Here is a 12,310-nt window from a genome sequence, read left to right as displayed (position 1 = left end):
TTGTAAAAGGCAAGAAGACCTAAAACCTAATATGATCACCAAAATTATGATTTTCAACTAGCAAGTCATCACACCAAACTCCTTATACACACAGTTCAGCTTGATAACTCAATAAGCTATATTAATATTTTTTTTTTGTTGCATTTGTTATCCTGGAGTGAATGAGTTTATTAAACCTTTTTTCAATTTCACATTATCTAACTTTACTTTATTGAAAAATGGTAATCATATCATATTGATAAAATGACAAAATGATCCCTTATGTTTGGGATAGGGTCAAATTGATCCCTGAAATATACTTTTAACAACTTTGGTCATCTAAGTTTGTTACAAATGAGCACTTTTGATCTCTGTTAAATAATTAATAAACTTTGACTGTTAGATTTTATGCAAATTGTGAAAAATCTTTAATAAAAAATTCCAAAAAATTCCGTTAGATCTAAAAATAATAATAATAAAAGATTATATTTGACATAAAAAATAATTAAAAAATAGTAGAAATTACACCTAAAAGATGCATTAGGCTCCAAAAAATACCAAATATTGTAGAGACTAGAGAAATTGTACCTCCATGAATTCATGGAGAAAAACTAAACACGATTCCGAAAAGTTTAATAACCAAAAGTGCTTAATTTTGGCAAACTTAAAGGATGAAAATTATTTAAGATATATTTAAGGGACCATTTTGAACCTAACTCCAAATATAAAGAACCATTTTTGTCATTATTCAATATTAATCAATTGCGTGGCTTTCCTGCAGGTGAAACGGCGAGATTTCCGTCGTAATCGCGCACACGTTTGGTTACGGCTGGCAAATCCAGCTACTCTGTTCAATTTCTTCTCGGAGCTGACAATTCCGACCGTCGACAGACGCCTATGAAGCTTCAATTTTTTTTCTCCGCAATGAGCAAAAACTTGAAATACTGATAAATTACTCTTTACATTCATTTTCAATAATGTATGCAGTAAGATATTTACAGCCATTTGGGATTTCTCTGGCCTCTATTACCTCTCCTTACTTCCATCTCTCTCGTTCCACAATCCCATGTAAGTTCCTATTCTCTTTACGCCTGCGCTACTTTTACATGAAAATTAATTATTACCAATTTATGTGAAGGTGTTTGTGGGGCAAAGTTTAAGAAACAAAGGACTTTTGCAACTCCTGATTTAAAACAAGTCATAGAATATGTGGTTATAAATCATTTTATTAAGGATAAAATTGAATTTCAATGTTAAATTATTTCTAAATATAAAATTTAGAAACAAATTACATACCCAGGCTCACTTAGTATGGGCCTTCACTACTTTTACATGAAAATTAATTATTACTCCCTCTGTCCTAATTTATATGATGGTGTTTGATTGAACATAAAGTTTAAGAAAGAAAGAAAGACTTTTAAAATTTATAGTTTAAAACAAGTCATAGACATTTATGTGACTATAAATCATCTCATTAAGAAGTTTAAAGTTAATCTAAAAATAAATAAAAATGTGTCATTCTATTTGTGATAGACTAAAAGGAAAAGTATAGCATAAATTGGGACAAAGGGAGTAAAACTTATGGAACATACCAATATTGCATTGAGTTCCAATGGAAAGTACACTAGCTAAGTATTTGGTATCAGACCCACATCCCAATTTATGTGAGGTGTTTGACTGGATACAAAGGTTAAGAAAGAAAGAAAGACTCTTGAAACTTGTAGTTTAAAATAAGCAATAGACATTTATACAGCTAAATCATCTCATTTGGGTAAATGGAAGTTTAAAGTTAATTTGTTTCTAAATAAAAAATGATGTCATTCTAGACTAAAAGTGCGCCACATAAAATGGGGTAGAGGGAGTATAATTAAAATCACTGTCATCCTGCTATTTGTAGTTTGTTGAATCATTCTTTTTTCTCTTTTATAGGTGTAGCAAATTCAGATATCTGTTTCTTTTTCTTCATAATTTGTTGCAGTTGATGGAAAATTTGCACCTTTGAAGACCTTCATGAGATGCCTAAAGCCTCAGATGTACAGTCGGGTGTCAAAGTTAGCTGGGGGATCTAATTTTGAGACATTCCACCATTACTTTAGAAAAGTACAAAATACAGGTAAGTTTTGGAGTATAGTCTTTGTAGCCTGATGGCTTTCCGGATTCTTTTTATATAGAAAATATTGTTGGGATTTCAAAATCTTCCAGCTGGTCACCTTATTTCTTCGCTGAAGGTTGTGTACCTTGTTAGAGTTGTGATGTTTTTGTTTACGAAGCTTATTAGGAAGTCGGAGCTGCCCCCAAGTGGTGTTTTAGTATGGCGTTGTAACACGATGTTTGGTACAACGAGAGGAGAGAGCAGCTTACAGTTTCATAACTTTAAAGAAAGACTTCTCTTTTAGGATCACTTCCGTCCCTAAGATGTAGTAGTCAATGCATAGGTAGATTGGTATAGTATAAAGGAAAATAGAAGAGAAATGAAATACTGTTTTTTCCATGGTACTTTGAAATGTAATGAAAACTTTAACTTGTAGGACATCTACCTTTCCACTTTTACATTCCTATCCTCCTTTTGTTCTTGCCAAATATGGTGTAAGATTCAAGTTAAGCAGACTCAACTTAGAACTACTGGTATGTGTCATGGTTCTTTCCTAGTTTATCAGTTGGAAAATACTGGAAATGCTTATCTTCATCTATCACTGAAGATCTATGTCTTTATCTGCACATGTTAATTTCCTTTTTTTTTTCAAATACAAAAGTTGAATTGGTATATTATGTAAATCAAGTGTTTACTAATGTTTAGTCGCTAATTAAAATGTGTTGTTTTAGTTGCATCCATCCTATTTATAAAAGGTTTAGTTGATTTTGAATTGAGGGCATAACTTAATGAGCTTATCTTTATCTTTTGCATCATTGAGTAGGTTGCGATTGATAGTTATTGAGTATAATTCCCTTTTTTTCTTATTAAGTTGTGCAACAAAAAGATATAAAACATCGCTGGTGCTTTTTGTTCTATATTTTTAGTTAGCCTTTACGACCACTTGTGATTCCTGATTTGTATTGAATATCTTTGTTTCATTGTTGGTATACTCGTAGGGCGCAGTTACACTTTATGGAGTGCATTTGGTTTGTCGGCTTTGCTTGGATCTATTAAGCTTTCTCCTCGTATTGCATATTCTTCTGATGGTGAGAAGTTTATGGTTATGATAATTTGAATTAAACATTCTATAAATGTACCAGCTCTCTTTTCTAATTGCAGCATGTTATTCATGCCTAGGAAAGTGTGGTCTAATTAATTTTATGTGAATATTTACTCTTTTCTAATGACATTCTAGGTCTTGATGGTCTATTGGATGACCATCATTTGGGCATGTTCGGTGATTCAGATACTGAAGAAGACCGACGATCTCTCTTAATGACTTTAAGGAAGCTGTTGGTTCCTCTCTTGTTTGTGATTACTGTGTTCATGAACTGGGGTCATCCATTAATTATTGCAACTAAAGTCACTATTATTCTTCTTACGACAAAGCCAAGCCCTTTATCAGTTTATGTCCTTGTCGAACAGGTAAAGGACCATTCTTTCTATACATTATGTCCAAGTCCTTCATCTGCGCTAGAGCAGGGGCAGAATAGCTGGATTCATCGTCAGTTTGTGGTGGATTAATTAACATGTTTCCTTTTATAACAGCCTCTTGCAAAAATGCAGGGTTAGGTTGCGTACAATAGACCCTTGTGGTCTGGCCCTTTCCCGGACCCCGCGCATAGCGGGAGCTTAGTGCACCGGGCTGCCCTTTTTGCCTCTATCTATTCCATAAAAATTGTTAATGGAGTTTGTATTTTAGCGTGCATATAGCATCATCTCAATCAAGAGGTAGATATCTGATATGTTTTGCTCACACTTGATGTGAAATATTTCAGTTGCGACATCAAGCAGTTCGCGAACAACCATTTATCTATAAGTTCAAGGTTAGTTTCATGATTTAGCTCCTCGGTGTAGTGTGAGGATGGATGTTGCTGGCAATTTATTTCAAGTTCAAGTAGTCAAAATAGCCAAATTAATTGCATTCATGCAGTTGATACTATAGCACATCGTGAAATAGGATGTGGCATCTTTCAGTTAGAAAACATACGCTCATTTTTTTAATGTGACATACTGATACTTGTAGCTGTCCTCTTACAACTTTTTCCTGCAGTCATTATATGCAAAGAAAGTTGAAGTTGCAGATTATCTGTTTCTCTCTCTGGCTAAGGTCGAACTAAAAGATCAGGAGTTTACTCTTGTTGGAATTCTGGGGAGTTGGTGGCTTTTGCCCCTATCTTCATGGCAAGAGGCGTCATCTATGCTTAAGAACAAAATTTTGAAGAATTTAAGCTAAAGGTCAGCTGCTAATTAGATCAGATTGAGTTAAATTTATCTTTGTTGTAGGTAATTATATTTTCTCTGTAGATCCGATAGGAAACATGGAAGGCAAAGGCAATCTATGTTCATACTTGGAGTGCACCAGAATTAGATGATTTGTTCGTGATTTTTGCTTTTTGAATTATACTTCACTTGTATCTTCAGAACTAGTTCATTTGGGTCCAAAAAGAGTTATAACCAATTGATAATGATTGTAGAATATCCCTCTAATAGAAGGTAGTCTTATTATCTTCAATATTAATGAGCCACAGAACATTCCAGTACTCAACTATGAACTGTATTCAGTTTACTGTTCTCTCAATTCTTTACACACCGGTCAGTCACTAAATGGATTTATAGGAGGAGATATTTTTCTTTGGCTGAACTGGAGTGAACATGTCGATCCTTCTTTTTATTCTTCTACTTCTTTGTTGCTGGATTTGCTTCCTAACTCAAATTCAGGGGAAAAATTCAAGTGGTTTTGACTTAAGAAATAGAGATAAAACCTTTCACTGCATAGACATCCTCCTTCAAGACCATGAAGTTGGCCTTTTCTTAAAATGTGTTCCATAGCCCTCTGTCCATGTTGATTTCACTTACTTGTCCCTTTCTTTTAAATTGCTATCTCTTATCCGTTTACATAAAATATGTGGCAAACCTCTAAACAAAAATAAACATTTGTATTTACGTATCAAATATATGTGTATGTGTGTATTTCTTTCACTCAAATGTATGTATGTATGTGCACACATATGTATTGATGCATGTATGTATAATTGTACACAAATATTCTTAAAGTTAAAAGGCGGAAACGATTCCAACTTTATTGTGTAGCCAAATAGAAAATATTTGCAGGAGTGTCGTTATATTTTGTTCTACTTGAATGGAAAGATGTTTTGACATGGCACAAATTTTCATTCAGATTTCTATTGTTGCTGGATTCATCTATATGTGTTGTAACGCAAAGCCAAAATCTGTGGGAGTAATCGAGCTTATATTACTCCAATTGATCGAGCAATAAGCTAGCTCTTTAATTTCCCCTGAACTGAGCTCAACGATCTGTTTATATCTTTCTAGACATGTGAACTCCTTCAAAATTTTCAGACATGTGCCTTACCTCAAGCTTTGGCGTGTATTGGATCCTCTATTGTCATTTCGTTGTTTTGGGTAAATAGAGGAGGAGAGTTTGGCTTAGCTCTGCTTCTTGTCATTTCGTTTATTACTTCACTAGTAAATGTATCCGCGCTTCGCGCAGTCGTAAAGGAAAATAAAATATGACTACATAATTAATGTCCTATAAAAGAAACTCAATCTCTACTAATCAATTAAATTCATGACTTTATCATGAACTATTACATTGATTACAATCCGTGAAATGAAAAGGTTAAAGTATGCATTTGGACGTTATTTGGTTGAAGTGTGAAAAACAAAAGTATTTGATCTCCAAATATTATTTCAAATAGCATTTAATAATAGCTAGAGCGAAGCCAAAATAATCTACAGCTATTCCCGTTTTGAGAATTTTACTGCATTTGATAATGCACCGTTAATCCAAATTTAGCAGTCAACAACAATTCAATGAGTGAGATTAGAATTTTACTGACATCATTCTTATATGGTATAAATAATTTTTATTTTTCTTGTTTTACTTTCTATTTTGGGTACTAAAAGAGCAATAATAAATCATGAGCAACTAATGTCTACAATGGCCATAATTTAGTTTTAATTAGATTACTCTTATAGCGCTGTAACCACAGCTTCTAATATTATTAATGCTAAGGCAAAATTACATACAATGTGATTTGATCTTACACATAAGGCCTCTCGATTTGTTATTTTGACATTCGTTCACTTGCCCCTCCTTTGTACTTATACAATTTTACAAATACAAGAATATCCAAAATTCAGAATCTGTAGTGCAACAATGCGAGGTAATAAAAGTGCTATAATCTTTCCTTGTTAGGACCATCGACCAGCCACAATATGATGTCGTATGAACAACTCATGCCAATAAACTGCTCAAATAAATCTACGTTGCCAATCCCACAGAGAAGAAAGATGTTTTGGTCATGTATTCTCGGTATTGTTTATAGAAGAACTCGTTCTCACTGATTAATGCAAATGCATCAGAAGACCTAATAATACCGCCATCTGAGGTATAGAATTCTAACATGGATGAAATGACACTTTTTTCCTGAATTCTAGAGTTGACCCAACCATCACTCCTTCTCATCCTGTTTTTCAAAATGCCTCTGATATGATCATGTCGATGATAGAGGATAATTCCATTTTTAGGGGAGGGGTGATTCCATCTTCTTTCCCTATGAGTTTCAAAAGCTGTGGAAATAAAAGGTGATTGTAGATCAGTAAGCCAATTAATGGTTATGCACTACATGAAAAAAAACTGTGAAAGATGTTGGTGCATAAGGTGTGGAAATTAGAAGAATAGGTAAATAAAAATAATAAACTTGTAATCATGCTATTTTAAGAGTATGTTGCATTTATTTTTTCTTGAATGGAGTTCTCCACTTGAAAAAAAACTGTAATGCCTATTGCATAACGAAGGTAAGTTAAAAAGTGGTAGTGTAGCTAAACCAATTCTTTTCTACAAAGGTTAGAGCCTAAAAACAATGCAGGCAAGAATTAAAAGTTAATCTTCTATTTAAAAACCTAGTTAGAAATAGCACTCCCCTAATTGTCAATATATATAATGATTCATGATCACTTATTTCACATGTACCATTCGATTTTCTTTTCTCTTCACTCAATTATGTGTCAAAATGCATGAGTCCATGTATGTTTTTTAAAATAACTTTAATGCCGGTACCAATATATAAAAATAACAGGGAACAATAACTGAACTACAAATATATCACATGAATAGTAAGGTAAGACCGGAAAAATATAATGAAAGCAAATGTAAATGATCTACATATATCATGAAAGATAAATCCTGATCCCAGAGTCAATCTTATGATGAATTTTTTTTAGAGAACATCTTTTTTAATTGTGGCAAAAATCTAGTTTGATTCTTTTCCAGAAAACAGTTTAGTTTGATTCATAGTAATCAATAAATTACAGCGTATAAAAACTGAATTATAAATGTATCATAATAGCAAGGTACATGTCATGACTCATAAATAGATCGGAAAGACACAAGGAAAGCAAATGTAAATGAATTACATTTGATATATCATGTAAGATAAAATCCAGTTACAATGATCATATAAAAATTAGAGGCCATCCTAAACTGTTCCTGATAATTCCATGAGTCAGCCTTATGGTAAAATTGTTTTTGGAGACAGTTGTGTTCATTTTGGTGAAAGACTACACTGCTTCTTTCCTGGAAATGTTTTAGCTTTATTTGTAATAATCTACAAATTACAGGGAAGAAAAATTGAATAACAAATTAATGTATCACAATAGCAAGGTACATGCTTTAAATATCCACCCTTTTAGTTTTAATTTACATCACCAGTGTTTCTGAAGGAAATAACAGTCAGTCATACCCAAGTCAGACATACGGTAATGAACCCTAAATGACCATTAAAATATAATCCAAAATTAAACAGCAAAATAAAATAAGTTGTTATAGCATCTTCTTGTAGATACCAAAGTTGAAGGTTTACCGGTGGTGACGAATTTGCGGAAGATCCATCAGAATGGCTGTGAGAGTTCCTTGAACATATGAAACTATAATGGTGGCAAAGAGATGTGGCTTCGCATACCCTCCTGAAATTGAAAAGCCTGATTTTTAGCTTGTCGTTTGTGAATCGACAGCTTTATTCCTCTTTCATTGGTCTTAACGGAGGTAGAAGTAATTAGTATTGTGAAACGGTGCCTTTTTTAAGTAATAATTGATTTTGTCTTAAAATGTGAGTAATAAATGTAAAAACAAAAAAGATAATAGATAAATACATTTCTTGATTTATGAGAGGTGTGAGAGAGAGAGAGATTGGTGAAGCGATTAAATTAATATAAGTGTGCGCTTCAGATGAGAAGTGGACAGTTATTTGAATCTCGAACTTTGAAGAATTGTGGACTAATACCGGCATTGTTGTTTTTGGGTGGCTGATGTTAGTTATGTTTATTGCAATTTACTAAATTCTTATATATTTGCTACTTTCTAATGTTCATAAACTGTACGCTTTCACTTTTCGCTTTATGTCTCATGGAACTAGATGCAAATCTCAATATGAAACTTAAACAATGAATTATTTCATTTACTTTTAATAAAATAATGTATCTCAATCAAATTCGAAAAATACAGATGAGTAAAATAAGTCTTGACTTGCGAAAACAAAAAGATTGAGGTATTTGTACAAAAAAAAAAAAAACTAATCTATGTGATACTCATATTGAATGAAATTATATTTTCAGATAAGGATCACAAATATGTGTAGACTAACTTATAAACAAACCCAAAATTTTAACATTTCTAAGAAAACAAATTAATCTGTACATCGATTAAATTTGATTTTTCTTATTCAAAGAATATACATAATAATTTCTATTTCTCACCCCTAGAACTTGTCCTCCTTATTCACTCAAAAACAAAATGTCCGGTCTAAAAAAGGAAAGAAAGAAGAAACAAATCCATACTGACGTGTCATGAAACCCGTTCATTTCGGGTTGGCAAGATACCAGAAAATTCCGAACTGTAACTCACTAATAAATACGAGTAATTGCGATATACTAATCTTTCAAATGATTCTTTAATTAATTCTCAGGGGACTAAATTAAATAGCGCGTGACATGCCGCACGAAATCTACCCCTAAACAAGAATACTACCCAGTTTTTATACCTCTTCCAATTCCGTCTGCTCAATTCTCGCTGGTTTTTGTCCGTCACCGATTTTCCGGAGGTATGTTTCTTTCTGAATCCTTTTTTTTTTTTTTGCATGGTTTTCTCTTTAATTCTTGTATTTTCTCCAGTTTGTTTGATGTTTGCATGCTGCGAAGTAGGAAATTTAAATCGAAGTTGTTTGTCTACGCGAGAAAGGAAGCAACAGAAAATGGTCTGCGATAAAAGGGTGTGTTCGGCTGTTTGTCGGTACAAAATAATTTGAAAAATATTTTCTTAGATATCATATTTTTTTTAAATTGGAAAAAAATGACTTACTTAAAAAAAGTTAAAAAAATATTTTTCTAAAAACTCCATCTACCCTCTTACCCGAATTCCCTCCAACTTCAATTTTTTATTATTTTTGGTATGACCCCCCAACCCCAACCCCGTCAACCCCCAATTTTTTATTTTTTTTTATTTTCTATTTTTTTATTTTTTCGTTTTTCTGCACCACCTACCAATCCCAACCCCTCACCGCAATTATTTTTACTTTTTCTTTTTTTTCGTTTTTATGCGCCACTCACTCATCCCCGCCCGCAATTATTTTATTTTTTTTATATATATTTTCAATTCTGGTTTTTTCATTTTCTATTTTACAGGTTCGAAATTTTACGAGTTTCAAAATTATGAGTTCGGAGGTTTATGTGTTTGGATGTTTACGGGTTTAGAAATTATAGAGTTTACAAGTTCGAAAGTTTGCGGGTTCGAAAGTTTTGCGGTTCAGAAGTTTATGAAATTTGTGGGTTCGGAAGGTTATTGGTTCGAAAGTTTATGGTTTCATGTTTATTGTATTTAAATTATTTATGAATACTCTTGAGAAGTTATTTTCCTTAATTTGCGTACCAAACACCGGAAAATGAGTAATATTACTACTTGTTTTCCAAGAAAATATTTTTCACGAAAAACATTTTCAGTTATATCAAACACACCCAAAGTCGATGATTTATTTGGATTAAAAATTTCCAAACTTGAAAAAAGAAGAAGGTATATACGCTTTAAGAGACTTGTCTAAGGTTTAGTTGCTCTTTTTGTATAGTAGTATTGGTGTTGTGCTTGTCATATGTCTCAGGTTGATTTGCGTTAGAAGAGAAATAGTAGTAGGTTGATTTTGGAACGAAATGAGCATGAATTGAGGGCTCTGATATAAAGAATTCATATAATCGACCCATCTTGTTTAGGGTTGAGATATGGCTCTGTTTCTCAATTGTGAATTCATATCTTGTTTAGGGTTTAGCAGCTAATACATTTGTGAATGTTATGTTGTATTACTCAAGGCCGATGCCGGAAAGAAACAGGAAATTTAGCTTGTACTTCTGTTTTTTATGATATGAATAAAAAACTCTTGATGCTGTATGTGTGATCGCATGTATGAGGAAGTAACTGTAGTGTTTTACTTGCTTATAGAGGGGCAGAATCAACCCAACCCATGTTTTTTTAACCCATGGAAGTTTTAAAAGATTGGGTTATTATTTGTTTGTTGACTTGATCCAACGGGTTAAACTCGAAATGACTCATCTAACTATTGGGTCAACACGAGACAAATTGTAATTTAACATAAACATACAAAAATCAAATTTGGTGAGATTGGAAATTATGTAAATCTTGAAGAACTTAAGCTGATAATTTTAAGAATATATATATAGTAACTTCTGCATTTTTTTCTTTTTAAACAGCAAAATAAAAAAAAGGGGAGGGAAGTGGTGTCATGTTGGACGGGTTGACCCGTTATTTGATCCATCTTGTCCCAGCAGGCCAGTTTTCACCCGAGCAAACTTTGAGTGGGTTGATAACCACATGTTTATTAATTCGACCAATTTTGACCCGTCCAAGCTGACACAACCCATCTATTTGCTACCTCTAGTTTATTCAGAAGTAGGCAACAATTAATATGGTGATAGTCTTTTTTCTTTCAAGCAAGTAGTATAGTAATAGTTCTCAAAGCTAACACTTTTCTTTGTCTGACCACCCCCACCAAAAAAAGGGAGGAAAAATGGCAAGTTCTCATATTGCCCATGCTGCATACAAGGGTCCAAGTGTGGTGAAGGAAATACTGATTGGGATTGCACTTGGCATCGCCGCGGGAGGCTTGTGGAAGATGCACCACTGGAATAACCAGAGGAGAACCAAGGAATTTTATGATATGCTTGAGAAAGGTGAGATCAGTGTTGTGGTGGATGAAGAGTAGCTTTCCTACCGCCTTTCCTCCGGTATGAAACCAGCACTTGGTCTAAGATGGTAATGTGAAACAAAACTCTTGCTTTACTAGTAATCCTTGAATTTTCCTACGAATGTCCTTAACTTGAGAAATGTGATGTTTGGGAATTTTGTATCCATATATGCTGGTGCTGTTGAGGAGATTTGCGTCTTGTTTGTTCAATGGCTGTTCAGCAGACATTATGTTGAAATAATACAACATAACATTCACATACAGCATCAAGAGTTTTTTATCACTCCATGTTAATTTCTTGTTCAGCAGACATTATGTTGCCACCGTGGCATTTTTGTGTGGCTTTATCACTCCATGTTGGTGAGGACCAACCAAACAATTTCTTTAATACATGGAAGATATACTTTTTAGTGCCCACGAGAGCATTGGCGCAACGGTAAAAGTTGTCGGTCATATAATTAGGAAGTTGTGCGTTTAAGTTATGGAAACAGTCTCGTGCATGTTGGTAAGGGCCAATCAATTTTCTTTTTTTAAAATTAAATTGAAGATAAGTTTTTTCAATCTGCAACGATTCTAACATTGTAGTTGAATGATGCCCTTTTGGCTACATGACTTGCCACTAAACTAGACTTCGTTCTCTATCATTTAAATTACGGTTTTATGAATTTCTGATGTTTCAACAGTATCAATAACACTGTTGAACACGAATGTAAGAGCATTACATTAATGTTCGAGGAGTTGAATTTGTAAGCGACAAGAAAAAAATGAATTTGTCGTCAAATTGTTTACTGTAAACAGTTAACTGATTTAAAGGAAGATAGGACTTAAGCTACAACTAATCTACTACAGATTTAACTAATTTATTCTTGTTATACTTCACCTATTGTGGTGATAATGTTCCTCCTTGTGTGTGATAAAGGCGTAT

General features: G+C 33.3%; 2 protein-coding genes across 6 annotated transcripts; both read left to right on the top strand.

Moving 5' to 3' along the window:
* The first annotated feature begins 730 nt into the window (after positions 1-730).
* On the top strand, positions 731-5,345 carry LOC104092558 (uncharacterized). 3 transcript variants are annotated; one of them, XM_009598182.4, is made up of 7 exons: positions 731-1,047; positions 1,958-2,092; positions 3,070-3,159; positions 3,309-3,538; positions 3,892-3,939; positions 4,167-4,351; positions 5,295-5,345. In XM_009598182.4, the coding sequence occupies exons 1-6, from the start codon at positions 957-959 to the stop codon at positions 4,347-4,349; spliced, it is 777 nt and encodes a 258-aa protein (XP_009596477.1). In that variant the 5' UTR covers positions 731-956; the 3' UTR covers positions 4,350-4,351; positions 5,295-5,345. The 3 variants fall into 3 exon arrangements, with proteins under 3 accessions (XP_009596477.1, XP_009596476.1, XP_009596478.1); XM_009598181.4 differs by lacking the exon at positions 5,295-5,345 and adding an exon at positions 4,421-4,628; XM_009598183.4 differs by lacking the exon at positions 5,295-5,345 and having other exon boundaries at positions 912-1,047; positions 1,909-2,092; positions 4,167-4,592.
* Positions 5,346-8,988: 3,643 nt separating this feature from the next.
* Positions 8,989-11,595, top strand: LOC104092557 (cytochrome c oxidase subunit 5C-like). Of its 3 annotated transcripts, none has more exons than XM_033655186.2 (3): positions 8,989-9,237; positions 9,338-9,390; positions 11,200-11,595. In XM_033655186.2, exons 2-3 carry the CDS (start codon positions 9,388-9,390, stop codon positions 11,401-11,403), a joined length of 207 nt encoding a protein of 68 aa, XP_033511077.1. In that variant the 5' UTR covers positions 8,989-9,237; positions 9,338-9,387; the 3' UTR covers positions 11,404-11,595. The 3 variants fall into 3 exon arrangements, with proteins under 3 accessions (XP_033511077.1, XP_009596474.1, XP_009596475.1); XM_009598179.4 differs by having other exon boundaries at positions 9,308-9,390; XM_009598180.4 differs by lacking the exon at positions 9,338-9,390 and having other exon boundaries at positions 9,044-9,237.
* The last annotated feature ends 715 nt before the right edge of the window (positions 11,596-12,310 follow it).

Source organism: Nicotiana tomentosiformis, chromosome 9 (assembly GCF_000390325.3).
Source record: "Nicotiana tomentosiformis chromosome 9, ASM39032v3, whole genome shotgun sequence".
In the NCBI taxonomy this organism is placed as follows: Eukaryota; Viridiplantae; Streptophyta; class Magnoliopsida; order Solanales; family Solanaceae; genus Nicotiana; species Nicotiana tomentosiformis.
This window is presented reverse-complemented; position numbering and strand designations above follow the sequence as displayed.